Source organism: Mycotypha africana, assembly GCF_025528875.1.
Source record: "Mycotypha africana strain NRRL 2978 chromosome Unknown BDF20scaffold_7, whole genome shotgun sequence".
Lineage (NCBI taxonomy): Eukaryota > Fungi > Mucoromycota > Mucoromycetes > Mucorales > Mycotyphaceae > Mycotypha > Mycotypha africana.
The window spans coordinates 1,902,633-1,927,349 of NW_026515731.1; the positions used below are offsets into that span (position 1 = coordinate 1,902,633).

General features: G+C 38.3%; 9 protein-coding genes across 9 annotated transcripts; 2 read left to right on the top strand and 7 right to left on the bottom strand.

Moving 5' to 3' along the window:
• Nucleotides 1-12: 12 nt before the first annotated feature.
• Nucleotides 13-769, bottom strand: BDF20DRAFT_880670 (uncharacterized protein). Its single transcript, XM_053081635.1, has one exon. It carries the CDS (start codon nucleotides 673-675, stop codon nucleotides 193-195), a length of 483 nt encoding a protein of 160 aa, XP_052935260.1. The 5' UTR covers nucleotides 676-769; the 3' UTR covers nucleotides 13-192.
• An 879-nt stretch (nucleotides 770-1,648) lies between these two features.
• Nucleotides 1,649-1,999, bottom strand: BDF20DRAFT_837129 (uncharacterized protein; the record flags this gene model as incomplete). The annotated part of the gene is made up of 1 exon (XM_053079016.1): nucleotides 1,649-1,999. One exon carries the CDS (start codon nucleotides 1,997-1,999, stop codon nucleotides 1,649-1,651), a length of 351 nt encoding a protein of 116 aa, XP_052935261.1.
• A 4,021-nt stretch (nucleotides 2,000-6,020) lies between these two features.
• On the bottom strand, nucleotides 6,021-6,575 carry BDF20DRAFT_880682 (uncharacterized protein). The gene is made up of 2 exons (XM_053081636.1): nucleotides 6,406-6,575; nucleotides 6,021-6,312 (listed from the first exon to the last, which is right to left on the bottom strand). Exons 1-2 carry the CDS (start codon nucleotides 6,506-6,508, stop codon nucleotides 6,224-6,226), a joined length of 192 nt encoding a protein of 63 aa, XP_052935262.1. The 5' UTR covers nucleotides 6,509-6,575; the 3' UTR covers nucleotides 6,021-6,223.
• Nucleotides 6,576-7,351: 776 nt separating this feature from the next.
• On the top strand, nucleotides 7,352-9,082 carry BDF20DRAFT_822326 (uncharacterized protein; the record flags this gene model as incomplete). The annotated part of the gene is made up of 1 exon (XM_053077684.1): nucleotides 7,352-9,082. One exon carries the CDS (start codon nucleotides 7,352-7,354, stop codon nucleotides 9,080-9,082), a length of 1,731 nt encoding a protein of 576 aa, XP_052935263.1.
• A 1,593-nt stretch (nucleotides 9,083-10,675) lies between these two features.
• On the bottom strand, nucleotides 10,676-14,030 carry BDF20DRAFT_914642 (uncharacterized protein; the record flags this gene model as incomplete). The annotated part of the gene is made up of 7 exons (XM_053084213.1): nucleotides 10,676-10,940; nucleotides 11,031-12,331; nucleotides 12,415-12,841; nucleotides 12,931-13,544; nucleotides 13,626-13,704; nucleotides 13,773-13,837; nucleotides 13,908-14,030. The coding sequence occupies 7 exons, from the start codon at nucleotides 14,028-14,030 to the stop codon at nucleotides 10,676-10,678; spliced, it is 2,874 nt and encodes a 957-aa protein (XP_052935264.1).
• A 208-nt stretch (nucleotides 14,031-14,238) lies between these two features.
• On the top strand, nucleotides 14,239-15,578 carry BDF20DRAFT_914643 (DNA glycosylase; the record flags this gene model as incomplete). Its single annotated transcript, XM_053084214.1, has 7 exons — nucleotides 14,239-14,330; nucleotides 14,409-14,463; nucleotides 14,523-14,576; nucleotides 14,638-14,813; nucleotides 14,875-15,046; nucleotides 15,122-15,244; nucleotides 15,309-15,578. The coding sequence occupies 7 exons, from the start codon at nucleotides 14,239-14,241 to the stop codon at nucleotides 15,576-15,578; spliced, it is 942 nt and encodes a 313-aa protein (XP_052935265.1).
• Nucleotides 15,579-17,624: 2,046 nt separating this feature from the next.
• On the bottom strand, nucleotides 17,625-18,386 carry BDF20DRAFT_914644 (uncharacterized protein; the record flags this gene model as incomplete). Its single annotated transcript, XM_053084215.1, has 1 exon — nucleotides 17,625-18,386. One exon carries the CDS (start codon nucleotides 18,384-18,386, stop codon nucleotides 17,625-17,627), a length of 762 nt encoding a protein of 253 aa, XP_052935266.1.
• A 96-nt stretch (nucleotides 18,387-18,482) lies between these two features.
• BDF20DRAFT_629844 (copper fist DNA binding domain-containing protein) lies at nucleotides 18,483-19,252 on the bottom strand. Its single transcript, XM_053075912.1, has 6 exons — nucleotides 19,134-19,252; nucleotides 19,051-19,064; nucleotides 18,814-18,958; nucleotides 18,734-18,740; nucleotides 18,669-18,677; nucleotides 18,483-18,571 (listed from the first exon to the last, which is right to left on the bottom strand). Coding segments are annotated over exons 1-5 (198 nt in total). The 5' UTR covers nucleotides 19,165-19,252; the 3' UTR covers nucleotides 18,483-18,571; nucleotides 18,669-18,676.
• A 254-nt stretch (nucleotides 19,253-19,506) lies between these two features.
• BDF20DRAFT_880742 (uncharacterized protein) lies at nucleotides 19,507-19,872 on the bottom strand. The gene has a single exon (XM_053081637.1). The coding sequence runs from the start codon at nucleotides 19,742-19,744 to the stop codon at nucleotides 19,544-19,546; it is 201 nt and encodes a 66-aa protein (XP_052935268.1). The 5' UTR covers nucleotides 19,745-19,872; the 3' UTR covers nucleotides 19,507-19,543.
• Between the last annotated feature and the right edge of the window lie 4,845 nt (nucleotides 19,873-24,717).

Sequence of the window (24,717 nt, forward strand, 5' to 3'; positions counted from 1 at the left end):
GTAGATAGCATATGTATTTATTTTCTATTCTTTATTCAATAAAGATATTTAATATTTCATCATCTAGTGGACAAGAAATTCGTCAGATATGCAAGTGAAGGTGATTGTTTGTGATTTGTGTATAATGATGTGCGATATAAATAATGATAGTGATGTCTAATAATTCAAAAAAACAGAAAAAAAAAAAGTTATTTACATTTCGAAGAAATCGTCATTGTTTTCTGTATCTCCTTCGTGAACTTCAACATCTCCAGTCTTAGTAGCGCTGGTATCCAAGTTTTCGATATCAACGGGCGTTACGGGCTGAAGAATACCTCTTTTGATCAACTGCTCTTTATAATTCTCTCTATATCGCTTGTTTAACTGTACCAAATCCTTATCGCCGTCTTTCAATGCTTGTTTGATATCATTCAAAAGCTTTTCACGCTTTTTCTGGCTTTTGGGATCATTCTCATTGGATTTGGGATAGAGTGATACATAATCAGCCGTGCGTGGATGATGCGTAATATATAACAATCGTATCTCTAATTCTTGTATTTCCTCGTCTATTGCTCGTTTACTGTCCTCGTCGACTGCTTCCTCTAATTTTCGTTTGGCTTGTTTTAATTTACGTTCTGTTTTATTGCGTTCTATTATCAAGAAAAAAAAATATTCTATCAGTCCATACTGTTTCATTCATTCAAATGCGAGTAGAAAACTATCATAGAGAACCCTCCAATTCAGTATGGGTCAGTTGCTGTACTTACCGAAATGCTTTACTTTATGGTATTTGCTGGATTTACTACGTTCAAATTCATCTAATGTTCGTTCTCCCAACTCAAATTCCAACGCGCGTAGTTTTCTTTTATTTTCAATAATAAGCTGCGAAGGAGCGCCTTCCTAAAGATGAAGAGAAGCAAACAATCGTCAGTTGAGCAGTCATTTGTAGCCAATGGGGCAATGGTGATGTATTTACTCTGTTTATGGCTCGTTTCGTATCGCGGATTTTCTTTTTAATCTGACTCAAGCTCATACGCTTGTCGCCTACAATATTTTGTTTATTTCTGTTTCTTGTAAAAGAAGATTTGTTTGGACCTTTTTTGTGAACGACCATGTTTGTACGTATGTAAAAAGACGTTGTTATTACTGGTAAAGTTGCTTCTTTTGGCCTGAAGCCCCCGCCCACTTCTTTCTTGAGAAAACGAAACACGTCACGCAATGATGAGTGGCTTCAAACTTATCGTTTGCATTAACCAATCAAAATCACTCCAATGACACTTATTTGTATACATGTTTGCTTTGTCCTGCAAAAAAAAGTAAGCTTTACTTAATGAAAGACTTATGAATAGAAAGAGTATTCTGCAGATTTTTCCAACAGCATTCTAGCCGCCAACCTAGTGATAAGATAAAATACCCATGCATATGCCATTTAAATTGTTGGATAAACGTCAGCTTTTCGTGAGATAAAGGAGCTGTGAAGACTATTGTTCTCAAGAGGCAGTCTAGGTCATGTCGCAGGAAAGATAAGGTCAATTAAAGAAGTTTGTTTGTAATATTGATTTTTTTTTTTCTTTATTTCCATATGAAGAGCGGTACGAGCTATTTTTATCGTTGTTGCCCCTACGTTATTTTATCGCTGTTGCTCCACGTTAGAAAATCAAGGAAACGTCTACACTGAAACAGTAAGATAGAATGAATGTGTCATACTCTGAGGAGGACGGCCACGACGAAGTTGTTTTATCGCATCTTGACCCCCCGCCCCATTACATTCGTGAGACTGCTGCCACTCCGGTTTTCCCGCTGGACAACGCATTGCCCTTCCCTCGCCTCCCTCTCCCATAAGAGCCTGAGGAGAGGAAATGAGGGAAAGGCACATGTCCAGAATTGCAGCGCCGTGACTTGCCAAGTGCTTGCTCCGAGGTTGTACCTTACTGTTACGGCCACGGAAAGGTGCATTGCGATACTCCAGAAAACATGCAGGAGTGGAAAGAAAGAAGACAAAAGAACCTTTGACTGGCATGCACTACGAAGAGCCGTTTTTTTCTCTCAGCAAACGGCCCAAAAACAAGCAGATACAAGGGCTCATGACACCCTAAACGCGCCCCCCAGGAAGAAGAAACATCTTGTATGCGCCGATTACCCTTTTTCACAACAAGAATTAAATTGCATTTTAATAACATATTTGATTCAATCTCCTCCCCCCCCCTTTCTTTTGGGTAAAGGGGAATTACTATAAAACGCTTACATATATGGCTGCATATGCTATAAGCAGCCTGCCATTAGTCGCGCCATTCACCCAACAGAAGCCTACGAAGCAAGGTTCTTCAATGTTGCAACCGTAACAGAAACATAGGAAACACCTTGCTCAAATAGGATGACGTGGGTCCACAGTGCTCTCATAGCGTGTAGTAAGCGACATGCGTTCTGACAAATGCTGATAGACATTACGTTTTGAAATATGCATGGTTTAATTTTGACCAACTAATTGAGAGAATTCAATTATCAATAAAGAGTAAAGGTAGAAAAGATATAATTTTTTTTTTTTTTTACCTTTTTAAAAGAAAAAGAAAAAAAGAACGATAAACAACAACTAGACAGCCACGCGAGATGGAATTGGCGGATGTCACGATGTCACGATTGTTGTTTACCGGAGGTTCAAAATTTTTCTAATGTCTGTGGTTTCTTTTTGTTCAGAATTTTCAAAGCAACAGAACAGAAGAATTGGTTTTCTGGAACGTTTCCAGAACATTCCTGCTGACGGATGGCTTCAGGGAACATTCTCCATGCGAAACTGTTACCCTAATGCCCTGTGAAAGATGTGAGTAAAGCTACGGTTAATATCCCATGCAATACCGTTGAGGGAACCTATACTTACATCCGGGCATAAAGTGAAAAGGAAGAGCAAAAAGTAATAAAAAGAACAATTCGTCTTTTTCTTATTTATCGACTTCTTCGTTATAATTACAACCCCGCGCGTATGGACTGTTGAGGTCGTTCATAAAGCAGCATAGATAATCACACACTATGTGGAGAAATGTAACTAATGACAAGCTTTGGCTGGTATCTTAATTGACGGAGGTTATGTTTCAAATACAAGCAAAAGACCACTATATCATTTCTGTGATTTATTAAGAGTTCCTATCCTTTACTTGGCTAAAAACAAAGGATATGCCTTTTGTTCGTTTGCGAAATGGAACAATCGAGAACTAATAGAACCTTTTTAAGCAGCAGGAACATGATGATGGCAAACAACGTTTCAAGTCCATCGACTCAATCCATATTCCTTACTACTGCTCCTATGCAGATTTTTGGATCGACAAATAAGGGACATTGGGAGTTTTCCCAAAAGTCGCCACAATTGACCCACATATCCGGATGGATACTATTTTGAATCATAACCAACAGCATCACTTACCATGCTATCGTCACTTGTGGCCCTTTTATGCAATTTATAGAATGCTTGTCTATTCTTGCTTCTTGTATTGCTGCGGCTGTATTACTAGCCTAACTTTGCCAAAACAGGCCTGTATATTTGTGTATAAAAAAAGATGGTTCTATTTGTTCAATGCTTGCAAGGCAAATTTCATAGATTCACAATATGAAAAGATAGCATTAAAGATTGGGATTGTGTGATATAGTGGTTCAAATAACTTTTTAAACAGCCTGTGAAGGTGGGCTATTCCTTTTATGAAAAAAGCTTTTTTGAAACAGGAAAGAGGGTCAGATGCGTTCTTAAAAGTTGAAGGAGGATATGCAGAATTCTGCGTTTCTGTTATCTGCCTGGGTATAGCATATTTACATTTGGCATAACATACATCCCGTCCTGACTTGTCTACATTCAATTGAGTGCATAGCTTATATCATGTCTGCAACTGCTGAGGTTGCGAAGCATTGTAGAAGGGGGGGGCGTGTTATCTTACAACAGCTGAAGGTTCGTCTCGATGCCATCCAAAGAGCGCCAGCAAGATATGCTTCGTTATCGATCAGCAATATTACTTATTCCGGCTATCCTTCATAACACTATTCTCCAAAACAATTATGCTCCATATTATATTATTGATCGGCCTAAATCACTATTCATTCTGGTGATAAGGTTTTAATCAATGATACGTTGTATATACTTTGTTACTTTTTGAGAAAATGTCTTATAAGCCCTTGTTTTTTTCTCTTTGCGTGATTGTCGAGTATCAATTTTAGGAGCATGCTTCCAATTCCGAAGAATGCTGCTTGCCAACTCAATTTGGACAATAAATTTCGTAGCGTTAGTGCGTACTATGACTTGGCGATTAATAAAGTGGGTATCACATTACATATGAGTGGGCTGTTCATAGAACTTTTACAATTTGAAAATTTAAAGATATTGGGTAAAACTCTAATTTAATTTTTTCTAAATCTTGATCACGTTACATTGTGGTTGAAAAACGGCAGTTTCGAACCAAGGCTTACGGCGTACGTTAAATAGTTAATACTGCACAAGCCAACCATCAAAATATCACCGCTGAAGATGTAGCTGTACAGCTTAGCATATGATCAAGACACATCTGCTGTAACTAATAGATTAGCGGCTAATTTCTATCCTACTGTCACTCTAACTTTTGGTGTAACAAAAAATCGCATTTTTTACGATGGTGGGGGGGGGGTGGAGTTGCTCTTTGATGAAAAGCTTGTCCACGTTACTAACGGTAGTTAAAGTGTTGCTTACAGGGAAACATTGCATATTTTTAACAAGCGAAAATCATATGAAGGTACATCAATGCCATTTCTAAGTTTGTTAAACTCTCCAAGTGGGCATTGGGCGTCAATAGAATGAACCAGCAAGAGATCCATTGGCAAAAGAAAATTCAACGATGTGGAGCAAACTTTGGAGATAGGAGTAAACAACACCTTAATAAATAGGTAGTTTTGACTTTTCGAGTAGCAACTTTATGTATTATCTTTTGCTGATCAAGTTCAACATTCGTATAACACGTCCCTTAGATCTCTTGCTCCCTTCCTTGAAGCAAGAGTACGATACTCTCAGTGCTCTTGACAGAACATTTCAACGTTATGCCAACAGTCCAGAACTGCCCTTGAGAATGCTAGTAGGTGACCTGTTCGAGTTTGACATCAGATAACAAGTTTCTGTTTAGCATTGCATTGGTAGCTACTGTTAATTCTAATCAGCTTGGAAAGATAGGTTATTGATCAGCTTATACGACATAAATGGTACTATTCGTCCTGTCTTTGCTGTGTCAGTCAATGACTTTTTTCAGCCCTGCCATCAAGCGGAAGAATTTTTAGACAACTGGCCGAGGAGTGGCTGTTACTATAAGGCGAGCCCAGCATAAGATCCTAAGATAGTAACCATGGTCGTAGCAGCACGATAGAAGAGTGGATACAATGCCTACTATCATGCGTTTTCTTCATATTTTAATTATACAACAATTATCTTTTGCTTATTTTCAGGAACAGTGTTCTTAAGCGGTATGCAAATAACGTATGAATAGGATCCTCCTTTTAATTTAAAAACAAATACCAATTACAACTTTACAAAAATTACAACATGTCTTTCCTAACCATTGCTGTTGAAAACACCAGTCGAATGTTTGATAAGAAACATTTACCTTAACGGAAAAGGGTACATTTGATTGTCCCTTCTGTTTCAACCCAATTAATGACTATTTTCGTAAAGAGGTGATAGGCTTTAAAATCTATGAGCATAGCTATATCTCTTTTCAAAAGCTGAAATAATGCTGCGTTATCAACAGCGAGAGATTCCTCAAAAGAAACCAGATGGTAGACCCCAATTGCTCTTGAAAAGTCAAAAGAATATAGAATATGCTAAACAAAACTGGACTTTGACGAAGAGAGTTCAGTAAGCATCTCATTTGTCAAGACCAAGACTTTCCATTGTGAACAGAAGGATAAAAGAGAGATTCTTGTTCAAAATACCGAGGCAGGCTTTCAAATTACAAGCATGTGCATGATAACCAAAGTGGTACAAAAAATGTTCCATTTGAAAGTGCAAGCACAATATTGACATGATGAACTAGAAAAAGATAATGCATAATAAACTGTAATTTATTGGAAAACGTGATTAATGAAATGGTTGTGTAAAGAGTAGATAGAACTTATATGTAAGTGAAGGATAACTGCAGTGAAGAAGGGAACTGTTTTTTTAACTGTACAAAGGTTGATGAAAAGGAAAGAGGAGCATTTGCTTTGGGAAGAGCCATTACAAGTGATATTCGTCATTTTGTTTCCTCTAAATGGTCGAAAAATACTTAAAAATAACAGGTGTATATTGGTACATTGTCACAATGGATAAGGAGACAATGCTTAATACAATTGTGTCTATAGCGAAAATGTTAAAATGACGTTAGCTCATGAGAACTCAATGTTGAAACATTACTTCTTCATTAAATAGGGAGTTGCATATATCCTTACTGAATATAGCCTTCTCCCAAGGCTCTAACATGTATAAAGCTGTTTGTAATTCATATTGATATAATTTTCTAGACAAAAACTGAGAAAGTCGATTACTCTCCATGATTCGAATGCTCTTTTTGTAAAAAGGGAAATAAAGAGGTTAATACTGTTTTCAGCAAATGGAAAAAAAAAAAAAAATTAAGTTTGAATCAGAAGTTTCAAGTCACGATTGAGGTCCAGCATAAACGGATCCATTAAAAAAAGAAATTGGTTCGTTTCTCAGAAGAGTTAAATTCAGGAATCATTTTGATACCCTTCAGAAATTAAAAAAAAAAAAAAAAAAAAAGTGAAAAGCACTTATCCTCACTTAAAGCTCTAATTTCAGAAAACAGAGATAAGCTTAAAATCCCCGTTGCTACGATAAAATGCATGCTAATTGTTTCAAGAATGATGTCGCATTAGATTCGACATGTAGTCTAGCTTTTGCCACTTGAATAACGAATAAGCTTGCTTTGCTTCCTGCAGGTCTTTTAGTATAGACTTTCTAATTAACCTCTAACTTTTTGATTATCACTAGCACGTTACGCTAGTTGCTTGTGTATGTGGCAATCTTGCGTGTATTTGAGATGCTTATCGTTACAAAAATCTCTCATTTCGTCTGTTATGCAATATTAATTATGTCTATAGTTCGTCTCTTTGTTTCTCTAGAGTAAGGCCTTCCTTGTATTTTGGTTTCTTTATAATCGCCTTTGCTCCTTTGTTTCCTTATTTTGCTGTCTAAATTCAATTTGGTTTCTTCTTTTTTTTTAGGGTCCTTTGTAACTTACTAGTTCCTTAAAGCCAAGCAAAAAGCTATATATTCCTCTTTTTCCCTTTCTCTTTCAATCTTTTCAAACGAATGCAGCAGCAAGCAACAACTATTGAGCAGGAAGTATATACATCGACAGTCATTGGTGCATCTGCAATGGCATATCAGTTTCAAAATCAATACAGCGGCGGCGGACTACTTAAATATCAAAATATATACCATATAGACTGGAAACTGCATTCTTTATGGATTGTAGCCATTATCAGTTTCATCATACCACATTTATGGTGGCTAGTTCCACTGCCAGGCTCAGAATTATTGCCAGCTTACCGAACATACCCGGCAACTTTTTTTAACACAATATTTACTGCATTTGCCTGTGCACTCGTTTGTCGATCAATTACAGTTGCTTTGTTGAAAACTTTTGAAAATGGAATATATCCTGATTCCGTCGTGCGGTATGGCTCCGCTGGTGGATTTGGTGCCATATGGAGTTGTGTTCGCTACAGATCTGGTTTTCGTTATTTCTTGATTGCTTCTCTTGCTACTATTTGCATGCTTTTGGGAAATGCTTTGCAAAGTGAGTTCATGTCTTCCTTGTCTGTTTCTTCAAGAGTAAGCAACGTCTTGTATGAAACTCAACTAGCAGAATGCCGCCACACGACTGCGCAGGATTTTGAAATGGCTTCAAACGCATATACTAATGGATGGATCAACCATAACTTATCCGACGCCTCGGGTCTACTTATAAAAACGCATAGCCCCTCAACGGCATTATCTGTTCTTACATCAACATTGACACCTATCTCTGCTTCGTTCAGTGACACAACCCTCAACAAAAGGTGGGCAAACGGTATTGTCGAGCGATGTCATGATAAGAAGAACAACAAAGCCGGCGTACCTCGATGGAATGACCAGAATAACAGTTCCAACAGCAACGGTACCCTACTGTTGCCTGGTGAGCAATCGACAGCACAATTCGATCAACCGAACGTACAGCAACCAAACCAATATCAGCAAGCTCCTCCAGAACCGGTTCAAGACTACAGTAACCATAAGGTTTTCTTGACCATCAACGGTGAGCAAGTCGCTATCGATAATGCAACATCCTTATATGATTTCAGTCAAAGTAAGCTGATCGTGTCAAAAACTTCCGATAACGCTGTCTATCGCTACGATAATACAACCAATGCTATCCGCTTAAATGTGATTCGGTACACTACCAATGACGGCAAAGAAAGCATTATTTTGTATTCCAATCCTCTCCATGGTTACTCTTCTGGATTCTATGTCACCTCGGTTGCTTCGAATTTCACTTGTGCCGGCAACGAATGCAAACCAATCAGTAACAGCAGTCTCAATCATGCTGATAATCGAATCGTTGCTGACGCATTAGCAGAGGCTATTCAATCAGGTATTGGCATGTATGGCACCCTAGCCATGAATAACTCTCTCCCGCTTAACCTCTTGAACAACCAGTCGCTGGACAATAAAGGTGCGCTCGCTGATTCGCTCTTTGCTAATCCTGCCTGCCCTGAAGCTAAACTGTTGCCAGGTATCCGCACTCAAAAGCTGCTGACTTATTCAGCGGCTCAATGGACAATTCTTAGTATCATTTGGACCGTCCTTTATGCTATTCTTTGGGCTATTGGAGCATGGCTCATCGGCTACTCTGAAGAAACATGGTCAGAATTAGCGAGAACAGGCTTGATGTTACCCCAACTAATACATAACTCTCCCAACCTCTTTGTGGATAACTTGAACGGAGCAGTTGTTGATCAACGGGCGTTCTTGACTATGGAAAATGGCAAATTCGAATACACCAAAGACAATCAAAACCACCATCATGGCTACACTGTAACAACGGAAGAAGTGCTGGATTCATAGAATTTCCGTTATCTTAATAATGTTATATAGATGTCTTCAAGTTGTAAAAAGAAAAGAAAATCAATCTTTGTCATATTTTGTCCTCCTTTCACCTTCATATATCTCAGTTTATCGATCCGAAAATTCGATATTTTACTATTCTTTACTATCCATAATAAATAAGTTTAATTGCTGTGTATTTCAAAATAATTTTTCCCCATTTTCACCTTAATGTCATCATAAGACTGCTACATTTGTCAACAACTTCCAGTACTTTAGAACCAAGCTTTGTATAATTCTACATAATCTTTGTTTGCTGGAAAAGGCAACCTATTTACGACCGGCAAACAGGCATGTACTGCTAATGATGGGCAATAATACAAGCAACGACCAAAACTACAGTTAGCAATGCATAGCTTGTATTGCAGCGTAGGAAGCTAACAAAATAATATTATTATTCACAATCACTGGTTTCAATGTGCGTGCCGAAATCTTCGTCTGTGAGTGGTGACATCTATAAATCTCCTACTGAGTCCCTTTTAATTTTTCAATATGTGTAACAACATTTTTTTAACTCCCACAGCATATTGCTCTTTTCTGAAGGACATACTTCATCATCTACTGTGATTAATTAGATCGATGTGAGTTAGGACTGGTAAATCCTTATTCTTTTATCTGTTCCTTCCCTTCGAAAAGCAATAAAGGACGTTTAAAGTTGGACATTTAAATCTATTTAAACTGGGTCGTCGAAGAATCTTCTCGTAATAGTCGATGATGGTCTGAAGTAAAGAGGTTAACCAAGTCTAAGTTTACTAATGGATGTAATAATAAAGCTGTGTGATGAAGTTTTTCCGTTTTAATAGTTGTTGTAAACATAAAATAATACTGAACTCTCGGAAGGCTCTTCTGTATACAGCGCAAAGGGTTGTAATGCCTATGTTATACTACAGTAGAGGAATGTCAATGATGCAAAGATTCTACTTGCTATTTGCTGTATCTAACATTACATTGCTCTTGGATATCTGCATAATATTATATTACAGATCCATATAGAGTTTAGGATAGCCTTGATTGATAGACTTTCAGAAAAATACTCTTTCTTTAGGAGAACATTATAACATTTTGATTATTTTATCTTTGCGACAATAATTCACTTGATTAGAATAAAGATGCTATAGCATTTTAATTTAAACAAATCAGATAACTTTATTTTGCAGATCTAATAATCTAATAATGAACACAGAGTCTAGTCAACTGAGGCTATTAACCAACAGGTTGATTCACAACTTTATCTTTTGATATTATCCATAAGACGCAAGTGAGGTATTTAAAACAGTTTATCTTGTCCATACCATCAGTCATTGGCTGAAGAATCTTTTACTAACGATCGGCTTTTATGACCAACTAAATTAAAATTATAATAATGCATACCTTGAAACAGCAAGTAATTACGTGCCTGGGGCTTGTATTGTAAGTGTTTACCTCCACTAGCAAATGGCTGATTAAATTCTTGAGATCTTACTCATATTCTTTTGGAAGGAGCTTTATAAGGCACATTTATTTGCCTTTCAGTGAAAAGTGAGGGGTATAAAAATGCATCAACAAGATAGAGAGCTATTTCACAGTGGATCTAACGTAGAATAAGTTATAGGCAGCCTTGCTAAGAACTTTGGATGGATCACAAATAGAGAAACGGGTATCATCAAAATTGTGCCATTCATTTTTGTAAGCATTTCGAACACAAGCGGTATAATGGCCTCCTGTCAAAGAACCATAATGATTCGATACAGCATACAAATCATACTTGAAAGAAGAAGGGTCAGGTGTTTGGCTGGGTGGGAACATCCATTCAGGAACGTAACGGGACAAATCTAACCCACTATAGAGAGGGCAAAAGAATATATATAATGCATATGTATCACGTTAGTACTCTTATGCAATACATGCTAAGGAAAAGAGGATACTTTACACCATCGCAGAATTGACGTAAGTTTCTAGTTTATCTTTAAAAGGCCCATCAAAAGAAAACCGCTTCAAATGGATTAACAAGACATCCGGCAATTTGGATAATGTGAGTGCTTTACTTGCTCGTCGTCGCGTTTTACAACGAGGACAATTCCATGCATCATCCTGGTCCAAAATCTCTTCCTTTACGAAGTAATCCAAGCAATCATATATACTAACACTGGAGGGCCCATGTCGGGTAGCAGGGATTGGTAAGGACAGTGACATAAAAGCATTATACGTAGTTGACGTCGTATGGCACGTCAAGCAAGTGAGTCGACTACGATATTGTCCCTGAAACAAACTTACGACTACGCTCGAATTGCGCTGCAGATACTTCTCCCACGCAATTGCACTCGCTTGCCAATCTGGTAATTTCTCAAATTGTGCCTCGTCCTCAGCCGTTTCAAGTGATACTGAAGGTGAATATCCTTTCCTACCTTTTACAACCAAATTGCAATCCTCATGCAAACCATCCAACAAGAAATTCAAAAATTCTTGAGAATCGTGCTGTTCACTGCCTTGAAACTGAGGTGCAAATTTGATCAATGCTTGTCGAAAAAGAACAGGAGAGATAAAATTGTAATTTTCACTCCACATGGTACGTAGCAAGCTAGCAAAGCTTTCGGCCAATTCACCGCCAGTACCCAAGAAATTATCTTTGTTGATGTGTTGTCGATAAACACCGGAGATGTAATAACGGGCAAAAGGAATTGTTCCACTTAGACATTGAATAATAGAGTTCATAAAGCATGTATTTCCTAAATTCTTAAGACCAGTAATTCCTATCATGACGCTGCCTTGTTGGGAGAAAGCATTTGATGAAATAGGACCCATACGGTATTCATTATGAAGAACACGCGGTGGCGATGTTGTCGTAGATGTGTCATAATAGTTATTCTGACGAAAATTAGTGGCAGCAAGTTCCGAAATAGTAGTATTAGTAGTAGGCGGAGATGGTAACGGCCGTGTCGGCTTAGGCGGAATAGGTGGCACTTCGAACTGTTTGTTTGTGGTAGTAGTGAATCCATGAAAAGGATTATCGATAAAAGTCTTTTTCCGTTGAAGAGTTGATTTATATGGTGCTGATGTTGATAAAGCCGGGCTAGGATGTGGCACAGGCATAGCCGTAGCATCGGCGCCAATGCCATTATAGGATTGATTTAATGTATTGCTAAAGACTCCACGAATAGGAGGAACCGTTTGGCCATTAAAGCTACTTTTGGTCATTGATTCTTTAGTTCTCGTAGATGCCGCATCGCTGAACTGTTAGCAATAAATTAACATGTCAGTATAGACAAAACTTTTGCACTTAATGCGATATTAACATGTATAAACTAGCAGCTTACATAATCGTAAACTGTATGATGTACTTTAACAGCAGTTACTGAAGGGTTATCCGCTGAGGGTTCATTGTTGGTATTCAATCTCGGGGATGCTGAGTGATTCTTTCGCTGATTGTCCTTTTCACTTTGCTGCTGTTGTTGTTTTTCCTTGCCATCACTATGGGCATACCTATATATGCCTCTTTCACCTATGATTTGTTTCCATGCGTTGAATCCACCTGCTAACATTATGGGTGCTCTTTGCAGCGTCTTGATAAATTCAAGCTCATAAATGGCTTCCGTTAATTGACGTAGAGCAGGACACTGCTGGATCGTCGTTGAGTTTGCATCATAAAAAACGATAATATCAAAGTGGTGTCGATGGGCAAAAATTTGCTGTTCTGTGTCAGGATTCAGTAGCATCGACTCTTCAATCTGTTTCGATGTAATGCTTTATGTTGATCATATTTTCAAGTTAGTGTTGCTGGTAGAAACGTAAGAAAAGAAACAAAAGGAAGATGCCCATCAAAACTCACTTACTTTTGCTTTAAAATCAAAGGTTCTATTTGTACTATCCATTTGTGCTTTATAAATCCTTGATCAAAGATATGTCTGGGTCGAATATCCAGAATCAGTACACTGGGTTTTTCCTGTTGTAGTTGATGAGCATCACCCTTCCTAAGACTAATCCAAGATGCTAACTGCTTTGGGTTAGCTATTAAAGTTGGCGGTGTAAGAGTAAAATTCTTCAATGGGGATGGAAACTGGATGTTGAGACCTTGCTTTTCCTTAAATTGTTGCTGCTGAGACGAGCTTATGCTATTACAAGTGTCTGCCAAAACCATATGGTCATTAGGGGAGATATCATAAGTGTGTGGTGGAGGCGGTGGTGACAATGAAGAAGAAGGTGTAGTTGGAAGTGAAGATGAGGATGACGGTAAGAACGACGGTTGGGACGGAGGGTTATGTATGTCAGAAGGAAGATGTATTGGAACGGAAGGTAAGTCGTCTAGCAAAGTTTTGGAGTCGAAATCATCTATAGCAGGGTATTTGATAATAGCAGCTTCCAATAAATCTTGGCCATTGTCTTTGTCATCAGCTTGTAACTGTGCGGTTATTTCTTCCAATAGATTCAAAATTTGATCATTTGTACGCTAGGTTCATGAAGTACGGTTCACTTGTCAGGCTGAATAAAGTATAACTACAGATCCCAACTATTTTGTATTGTTTCTTACTCTTTTCAATTCTTTATAGAGCGTGTCTTTTTTGGCTTTATCAAACTGAGGATGTTTCTTTATAATCTCCACCATTATACTACACATCACAATCTCAATTAGAATTAGTTCGTTGCCCTTTGTTTTGCTTTGCAAGAAAATTTTTACCTGCATCCTTTCATATAATAAATGTATGCATTATCTAAAGAGCCTTTAGCATATGCTGCATCGGCCTGAAAGAAAGCGTGGAGTCAGAGAACTTTCTGTGTATATTTACTTGATCAAAAAGGAAAATGTCTTTACTTGTTCATATAGTTTGGCTACTGTGCTTAGCCAACTTTTAATAGCGTATTTAACAAAATTTGTTTTATCTACAGTAGCTTTTCTGGATAAATCTGCAATTGCTGAACCTTTTGAAACGGTCATTATTGTTGCCGTCAGTTCAGAGAAATAATAAAAATCGAAAAAGTAAAGCTGGGCAACGAGAAAAAGGAACTGTGCTTTTTATCCATCTTTGTTCTTTGCTGTAAGCATAATTTGATTAAATCGCCGCTTTCAGCAGATGCTTTTTTAACAGCATGCATTCTTTTACCTCATTTTTTTTTTGTTTCTATTCAGTTTTTTTTTTAGAAAAATGTCTGGTTTTCGCCGAAGTAGCAGAGTAGTTAAACAAACTAAAGAGTTAAAAAACAATCGAGCCGTTTCCAGTATACAAAAGAAGAGAAAGTATAGTATTATGCAGTTGTGGAGTATGTCAGAACATGGTTGACAAGGACTGTATTGCCACTTTTAAATTTTGCACAGCAAAAATAGTGTAGCTCAAACTACAAAAGAAATAGTTGAAAAGATCGTCAAGCAGGTACGCGAAATATAGAACATTTTGAGTAGAGCATTAACCTCAATGTCAACTTATGATAGGATGAAGAGAAGAATTTACAGAAGACTGCTATTACCAGGCAATCGATGAGAAAAGTAGGACAATTTTTAACGTTATTTGTCTTCTCATTCTCATTGACTATCACAATTATTGTAGTTGGATAACAGGCCCTCTATACTTTACTTTATGGATAAAGACGCTCATTTGGAAAAAGCAATTGAACATTTTAAAAATCAAGACCCCAAACTAGCTGCTTATTTGAATGATAAACTGCTTTTGAAATACAGAAGTCGACTGTCTAGGCACTCGGCTGGGCTTGTAAACGCATTCAGGTACGGAATGTTTAACCCACCACTGAGTTCAATCCCCTTGATTTACAGGAATCATTTGCAGGTGTCTTGGTACTGCTATAATATATCAGCAAATACATGGTAAAGCAGCTGCTTCAATTGAATCCCGTTTCATTCAATTGTTTACTACTCTCTCAAATGGTTTTCCTACACCTGAACAAGTTCTTGAAAAAAGTATTGAGGAGCTCAGATCAGCCGGCCTCTCCGCCAGAAAGGTGGGACACATTTATATAATTACTTCCGAACTTCTACTAATATTGCCCCTTCATTATTTATAATTGGTATTCAAGGCTGAGTATTTACGCGATTTAGCCGCCAAGTTCAAAGACCAAACGATCCAGCCGGAGCATTTTGAATCTATGTCCTATGAGGAAATTTCAAAGCAATTGTGTTCGGTCAAAGGGATAGGACAGGTACATAAACTAATCGTAAGTCGAATACAAAATCTTATCATACTTATCATACATTCTACACTAGTGGACAGTCGATATGTTTCTCATGCTGGATTTGCACCATTCGGATATATTGCCTGTGGGTGATCTAGGCGTTCGAAAGGGAATAATCAAACATTTTGGTTTAACCATTCCTAGCAACTGTAGTAAATCTAAAGTGTTTCCTGCTCCTGATCAAATGATTGAACTGACACGGTGTTGGAGACCGTACCGAACTTTAGGCGCTTGGCTTATGTGGCAAATTCAGGATATCAAAGTGGTCGGAGAAGATGCACATGCAGAAGAAATTGTTTGAGCAGCAACATTGTTAAGCAATATTGTTAATGATTATTTGGTAATTGAGGAACTTTCGGTTGCCATTACGATCAAAATGGTTGTTGATCTTCAAAGAATTAAGGTTAATCAAAAGAGTTAGAATTCTGTGAGAACTTGTTATACTCTTTATTCAGTGAAAATCGTACAAAAGAAAAAACTTGTATGGATGAAAGATTTTCTATCTTTTAAAGAATGATGTGTTGGTCTGAGTAGAGCGGGTTTAGTCGGTGTCATATAGACTGTTTCATCAAAGACACGGGTACCTTCACTATGGTTGAGCGCGGGTACTTACTCATTGAGAGGTTAGAGGATCGGACTGTAAGCAATAGGCGACGAATATAAAAATAGAATGGTAAGACCACTAACCAATGTCCGTTTACTGACAGATCATTGTGAATGAGTGAATTATTATTGAAGTACTATGTACTATGGATATGTAAACCTCATATGTAGCATTTGTAGATCATAATTAATATCAGTCGCTGTATTTCAACTGTGCAAGATTCTAGAAGTCTAATCTCGTATTATGGCTATGGTTACTCCTAATGTCATAATTCCGAATCATAATGTAGAACTCTGGCTCATATAACAACAATGGTGATTTTACGAAAACTCGTGTATCTATTAGCACATGCCATAATCTTCTTGAGTACGCTTTTCAATATTACTGTTTCCATTATATCCTTATCAGTTTTTTGAATACTTTTAGAATTATCTCTGGAAATGGTGAGTCAAAACAATTTCTTGTAACCACCCCCCCCAACTTGAATCTGTTCGAATGCGCCATCCTTTTGAAGTGATTACATATATTTTTCTCACCAGAAGCCTTGGCATTGAGTATCGAGGCAACAATAAGACCCTAAAGACGCAGGATCTCAAAAAAAAATAAACACTTAAGACAAATTAGAATAATAAATCATGGTTGAACGGATATGGTGTATACCTAGCAAATTTGAGCATACCATGTCGATGAACAATCTTAGTTGTTCAGCATTAGCGCGAACACCAGCATCACCCGTTTGCAATTGCAATAACGGCTATGCAGCCTGTATCAGTTCTTACGCCTACTTTAACAAATGAAGCTGGATTACAATAACGAAGAAAAGAACTTGCAACAAGACTAGCTACATCCACGATTAACTGGCAGATATTTAAATGAAGCCAATGAGTACAGTTTGTTTGATCACAATTCAAAGGAAGAGTAAGTATTGATTCAGACATGCCGCAGCAGAAAGTTTCGTGATTAAGCAACGACCTGTACCAATATTATGACCGCCTGATAACAATACAAAGACAACAACAATGCTACAAGTATACGAAATACCTGTCACCACAACACGTAAAACACACTTTAAACAAGGCCCGGACGTAACGCACCTTTCAGCTGAACGATAAGTCCAAAGCCTAAATGACAAGAATTTCAATTAAGCTTATTGAAACCTCTGAAATGATTGCTAGCCGTTTGCTTTAAAGTTTTGTTTCACAACCGAAAACGATGGCTACTGCACAGTTCTCTCATAAAAAACGAACGTAAAAGGGATTACTGGTGTGAATTCGATACGACCTGAAAGTCCAAAGCCATGCCTGAATATGTGATTAACAGAATACTCGACTGGTTAAAGCGAGGTTGAATTTCGTAGGCTTAACAATATCACTACAATGCTCAATTTTTTAAAGGCTCCAATTTTTTAAAGGCCCTTTTTTAAAGGCACTTTTTTAAAGGCACTTTTTTAAAGGCCCTTTTTTAAAGGCCCCATTTTTAAAGGCCCTTTTTTAAAGGCCCTTTTTAAAGGCTCTTTTTTTAAAGGCTCTTTTTTTAAAGGCTCCAATTTTTTAAAGGCCCTTTTTTTAAAGGTTTTTTTGTGCAGTTTCTTAAAGATTAAACTTTTAAGCGAGTTTGACATTCAAGGCACATAAAAAAGAACTGTTTGAGTATTTCAAAAAGCATTTTTTTTACAAATAAATAAAAATTTGTCATGAAATGATATGGTAAATAATAATTGTGCACCAAAACAGATGTGAGAAATCAATTCATATACGCGTCGCAAAGTTCCTTATAACAATTAGAGCAATCTTCAAACCTTCTTGCACATCCACATCCACATAACATATTGCCTTCGGCATCCAACGTTGTACTTGGGTAATTAAGAGGTGCTGCATCGACTACTTTAGTTGCAGAGGAAGTTGTAGGTATTGAAGGTACCAATGATCGCTTGTTATTAAGGTTATTGCTACTATTGTTGAACCCAATATACACATCGTTTTTCATAATTCTTGAAGGATGAGCATCGCAGCCAATACAGGCACAAGAATCCCCACAACGACAAGTAACCACTCGAATTAATTCACCTTGCTGGTTTTTTGATGGCGGTCCACAACATGAGGTAGGCGGTGGTATATTTGGTAAAGGAACAGATTCCATGGACACTGTCGATAAAGAACAGGAGGAGGAAGAAGATGACACAGAGGAAGCTGATGTAGCATCATTGGTTGAATTACTTTTCCTGTCCGAACAACAAGACAGCGAATACGTATCCTCTGCTTCGATTGAAGGCGTTGTTATCGTAGGTGAGGTGGACTTAGAATAGGTGTTAGTTTTATTAGAGCAACATGCTGGTTGCATTCTTGTGGTTGTAGATGTTGCTGCAGTTACCCTCTCGATCATATCGTCTGTTATTGGTGGGCTGCAGTTATTATTGTTCACTATAGGTGAGAAGGTTGTTCCCGCTAAGTTGTAACCCAACCTAGAAGGAAAAGTCGTTTCAATAGATGGTACTGGTAAATCCATGGTTCTGAATGGTGAATGACTTTTCGGAACTGTGGTATGACTATAAGAGAAATGATTGATCGATGGTATAATGGTTTTGTTGCAGCTGTTTTTAGTTTTGCTCCCGTTATTGTCGTCGATGGGAGATCCTATTTTTGGTGCGATAGGCCTTAATGTTGTTGTTTCAATTGTTTTCCTTCTTTTTGCTAACGAGGAATGATTATGCGTTAGAAAGTGAGCAACAACAACCCAAAAAAAAAAAAAAAGGGAAGGAAAGGAAAAGTGCCAAAGATTCGATAATACCTTTTGTTTCTTCAGTAAAGTCAGCAGTAGTTTTCACTCTGAATTGATCCGCTTTATATAATTACCATACGCCTTGCGTATCAGTTAAGGTAATTGATTCTTCTTTTTACTTCAGTACTTTACTATTTTGAAAGATACCGCTTACTTTTGTCTTTGCAATTACATTTAACGTGCAGCCGCCTGGATATTCGTAACTGCTTACATTTGTCGCATTGTGTCGAAGGCCTCCCTTTTTTTTTTATAGGAAGTAATTGTCGTTCAGTATGTGAGCACTGTGTCGCTCGATGGCCCTATATTTGCGAGTGAAAAATGTCAAGCTCAATTACGCATTCTTGCAATTTAGGATACGAAAGGGAAGTGAGTTAACAAACTTAAAATAAACCTTAATGCATGTTTCTATAATACAAATGAGTTAGTTAGAGTCAGAATACAGTTTTGAATTTTCATATGAACTTCTGGCATTACCACAGGCCCATTTTTCACCATTAATGATCATTAAGAAAAGTTAGAGGTATAGAAATTGCTTAACCTTTAAAAAAAAAGGCACAATAGAAAACTTTGTTGACGGAAGTTTAAAGAAAAAAAAAGAAAAAAAAAATTTGGATTATTGGAAATGCTTACCTTCCAGCAATCTAATAATAAAATTACGTTTAAACAGAGATTTTATTGACAAAATAATTTAAGCCCAATGGGCACACAGATAAACTACATATCAAAATTGCCCGGGGCAGATCAAAGAAGTAGAGGAATTAAAAAAAAACCCCTTAATGGGAACAAGGGAAAAAAGGCAGTAGATCCTGAAGCAGACTAGGAGAAGGTGGAGCGATCATTGATGACTGTTGTGGGCGCATAGAGCCAATCTAAAAAGAGCTGTCCTAAACTTTCTGACGGGATTGGAGGTACTTTCTCATGTTGAAGTAGTCGACTTCGAAAAGTAACAGCTGAATGATGGGCCATGTTGTACTCCAGTTGACGGAAGCTTTGTTGCGTTGTTTCAGAGGTCGGGTTGGGAGCTGGTTCAAAAGGTGAGAAATTGGGTCAGAGATGTCGTGTGGCAGCTGTAGACGGTTGTGCATATTGAGGCATTCGATGGCATGGTCTTTGGTGAGAGTGCGTGATGGATGGTACAAACAATGGGTAATAATATAATTACGTTTAAACAAGGATTTTTATTACTGACATTTTTAAGCCCAATGGACACGAGATATTAAACTTATCTAAATTGCCCGGGGCAGCTCGAATTGAGAATAGAGCGATGCATAATGTCTGTCAGGGCGCCGTGGTGGGCGAAAAAGCATACTATCTAAATGGGGGAGGGGGAAGGGGCTAAACTAATCATTATAATTGGTAGGCTAAGACTTTGGGCGCGGTTCGGGATCTTGCTTAATTAAGCCTGGGCGGGCACCGCAATTATTCATAACTTGTTGAAACACCAACACCGACCGAGAACCACCTTGATAGCGGCATTAAAAAACCCTAGGAAGCAGAGAGAAAGGGATCAAAGCTGAAAAAATTTCAGCGGCGTACAGGAATCGAACCAACAATCGTTGGTTTTTGGAAGCCAAGGTGTTAACTACCTCCACCGGGGGCTGGGCCCCATAATATAATTATGGTATTTTCGCTTCAGATTCAGACTCTTTGAAGAAAAATTCGGACTTTTTATTGGGAAAATTTATACTGGTTATAGGGAAAATTTTGGACTGATCAATTGTTAAATTGGGATTCTTTACGAAGCTGTCTCAGACCGCTTTCTTTTGCATCCCAAGATGGTCGCAAACACTTTTTTCTTCCATAACCGATCCACCAACCGCCTCATAATGAAGCGACCAGGTGAATATAATGTGAAACCGCGGTTGCACTCACATCTTTGGGCCAAGTACTCATAGATTCTACAGTGCAACTTCAAGCCTACGTCAATAGATTGCGGGCAGGCTCTTCTATAGATACCGACGACCCAGATCAGGATTTAGAAGCATCACTACTACGACGATTGGCCAACAGTGCCCTTTGGCCTCATTTGGCTTCAGCGTTTAGGCTTTATCCTAACAGCCGAACACAACAAGTAGCAGATATAGGGGTAGTTCCCAAACGGATGTTCAATCTGTTCTGGTCCCTTCCTTTGTTTCTTCCGGCTCGTGACCTAGGCTATCGCACCATTTTCAAAAAATTACCATGCTTATCAGTCCTACAAGCAGCAGGGGTAGTTTCATCTGCTATCTGCAAATTTTGTAATTATGATATTGATATGTTCGAACATTTCATAACCAGTTGCCCTCTACGCTGGCAAATATGGCAAGAAGGCCTCCCGGCATATTTCCCGTCCTTCTGCTTTGATCCTTAAAGCATCTTTGCCGCTCTCAGATTACACACGCCTCCATCACCACCTTCGTCCGAACAATCTTAATTTTTCACCGTCTGATTCAATATCCATTGGGCTATCTCGACTTCACTCTTCCGAATGATATCCATGACATTCCTTTCCACCCCCCCCATCGGTCCTTAGTAAAGCACACAATATTATTTTCCTTGAGCCTGCCTTCCTCACAGCTCTTGCGGGAAGCGGCTGCCTTCGACTAATTACCCGTCTGGAGCTTGTCTTTTCCTCTCCATGTCCCACCCCTCAGCGATGTGTGATTAATTTATTATTTTTGGATAAAGTAATTTACAAAAAAAAAAAAAAAAAAAAAAAAAAACCGCCAAAAGTCGTATTTACACATGCTATGCAATAATCTGGTTCTTTGTTTATCTATGATCCAATAACAAAATCAAGTGATGAGAGGTCTCATTCTCAAAGATGCTGACAGTTCCCTTAATGATTACCTGTATTTCATTGTTCAGATATCCTTAAAAAAGATTGAAACTAAAAAAAAAGTGTCTTATCAAGTACAAAGAGCTCGGTGATACTTCCACAAATAGTAGCTGATATTCTAATATATATACAGCAAGTCAATTCCTTTGTTATGTTTTCATTTTAAGAAGAAGCTCGATTGCGATATAAGCGGAGATGACCAACTGATATATTGGATCTTGTTTAGCCGTCTATCTTGTGTACAATTCTAGGAAAGTGGTACGACTGTTTATTTACTATTACTAGTAGGTCTTTGACTTGAGAACAATCTATTTCACAAGAAAAGTGCATTGCATAATGTAAATCTTTCGACTTAAATTTTGCTTAGAATAATATAGCATATTCAAAACCTATTATGCATTTAGTTCTAATTTATTGGCGCAAGAAATGACAAATCATCTGTGAGGTGTAATCGTATACAGAGGATGATACACGCTATGCACTTCTCAATGGCCTTCATCCGAATGTGCTCGCAAGTATTTTGAAATTTGTTTGTTAGAAAATCCGAAATAAGTAAATACTGTACGTTTAAACAATGAAATGGACACGAGATATGAAACTTATTTGGGGCAGCTCCTAAGGCTAAGTAGTATGTAAAAACCCCTTAGGGTTCAAGGGTAATCAGGATCATGTTCTATTGGGAGGAAGGGTCAATTTTATTAGACTTTTCTTGATACAATTGGCGATCTAATTTAAGAAAAGTTGTCAGCTATACTACTTCCACTTTTTCCTCACTTCTGTTTTTCTATATAACTGTTATCAAATATACTACTCTCTCTTTTCTTTTTCTCTATCTTTATCTTTCTTTCTTACAAGTTGCTTTAGAATCATATACTCTTTAGCAGAATCAAATGACATGACCCGAGCTTTATTACGAAGCTGAAGCTCTCATCAATGAAAAGAAGATCGACAAGTACGTATCCTTAACATTGCTTATGTCTGTTGGAAACTTGCGGTATACTGTAAACATTGTATTCATCAGAATGATAATGTATTCTCTACTTTTCTAGGCATACTTATAATACGTATAAAAGGTCTTTTTGAACTTGGGGATATTGTGATTTATCAAATTGGAATTTATAATGGGTTAAGTTAAGTAGAACAAAGAATTTCATTGTCGTTATTTCAAGTTGGAGTTCGGGTCTCATTGATATCTATTTACAATGAGTAATGATTTAGAGAAAGTACGTGTTTGAAATCGTTCACCTAGTAGTTTAGGTGAATACATCAAAGGTATGTAGTGATGATTACCATCATAGCTTGAAATACCGATGTAGAGCGCTAACAAATTATCGTGCTATTTCAACAGGGAAAGAAAGCCATCAGATACTCTATCACAAAAATTGTAGTATTTGATGGAATTGTGTGATGTAATGGCGGCTAAAAAGATGTATCACATTGCTCAAGAGATTTGGGCTGGTCATGGAAGACCTAGTACATTTTGCTGTCAATCACAAAGCGCCACCTCGAATGTGGTTGTCTCCCCTCGACGGGAGACATAAAGATTCTACAGGTTAATAAGTCTACATTTTATCAAAAATATATCCAAAAATATTGTACTCAAATTCCCAATTGTTTTGTTCGTTTCATCTGAAAACTAACTCAACGCTGTCTGAATCTGAACCGAAAAGACTGTAGTCATAGCTCTCTTCCGTGTATTTTTTCAACTAAATCCACCAATCAAATCGCGACATACCCTACCTAACCCGTAACCACCTTTGTCAACACCATCTCAACCCATCTGACAATGAGTGTTGCAACCTCATCTTCTGAGGCTACCTGGGCAACTGTAACTGCTCGGAAAAGCACCAGCCGTATCCCGGCGCCATTAAAAAAAGTTCATGTTGGCCAACGTGAACGTTTCGTTGCTAAGCTACTTTACGAGGCACCTGACGTGGCTGCTTATTTGCGTTCACAACAAATCACGTCGATCGTCCACTCAACTCTTACGAGTGGGTCGGTTATCTTCAAGTTTCCTTCTAAAATTTTTGATCATTATACCGACGCGTATAGATTGATCACTGATCAGCTTGGCCCCGTCCTTGGGGGATTTAATCCTATCTCTTTACGTAGTACACGTCCCCTTTCCGATTTAATTATTGCAACGAAGTTCAAGTCCGATGATGCCAACACCAAAGCCATTTCGCATGGCGTCACTGTTGAGCATGTCACCTACAAAGCCAGCCGCTTCGTAGATAAGGTTGATACCACTTTCACGCGTGTCAACCTCACCCTCTTCCAATTTGAGGATGAAGCAACCTTGATAAGTAAGCTTAAGAAATCTATGGCCATTTATGGCAAGGTGTGCCAGATCAAGATGCTTACCAATCGAGGTTTCTTTGAGGGCGAACTTTCCATTTTGCTTGACACCAGCGGTAGAGATGACGATGACCCTTCCCCCGTACAACCATTGGACCGTAAACTGTTCTTGTCTGAATGGGATACGTTAGCCCCTGCCAGCTGGAAAGGCGCACCTCCTGTCTGCTACTACTGTCGCCAAGCCGGGCACGTTCGTAAAGACTGTCCTGCTTTGCAAAATTTGACCTGCTATAAATGTCATCGCAAGGGTCATATTCGCCGAAATTGCCGCATGGCAGACGTCCCCGTTCCTGTTTTAAACGTTAATGAGCAAAGTGATACTGACGCCATTGCGGAATATGAAGCCCTGAGTGAACTCACCCATAAAGAACGCCCCATCGATAGCCCTACAAATTCCTCTACCATCAATGATGAGTCTGGCCTTATCATCCCGAAAAAGGCAAAACGATATGCTACCCGATCAACGACCGCTAAGGCTTCTGTAGATCATACTTTGTCTCCATTCAATACACCCACCGGTACTGCCGGCTCAAAATATGCCAGTATCACTGTTTCTGCCAGTATGGCTCTGGACGAGCCTGCAACGCCTGCGCCTTCCGATGCCAACACTAGTTCGGCAACTACACCCCTTCATAGTCGTTTAACTCCTGCTCACACCGATGATATGGATTTGATAATAGATGCGGATACTACTCCTCCCAACGTAGTCATGACCGCCCAGGAGGGCAATGAATAATCGACCTATACGCGTCGCATCCTTAAATGCTCGCAGCATTTTCAAGGATGCTAACAAATATACCCAGAAACAATATATATCCCATTTACGTTCCCCTGCTTTGTCTGTTGACATTTTATGTCTCCAAGAAGTATCCGCATATCATT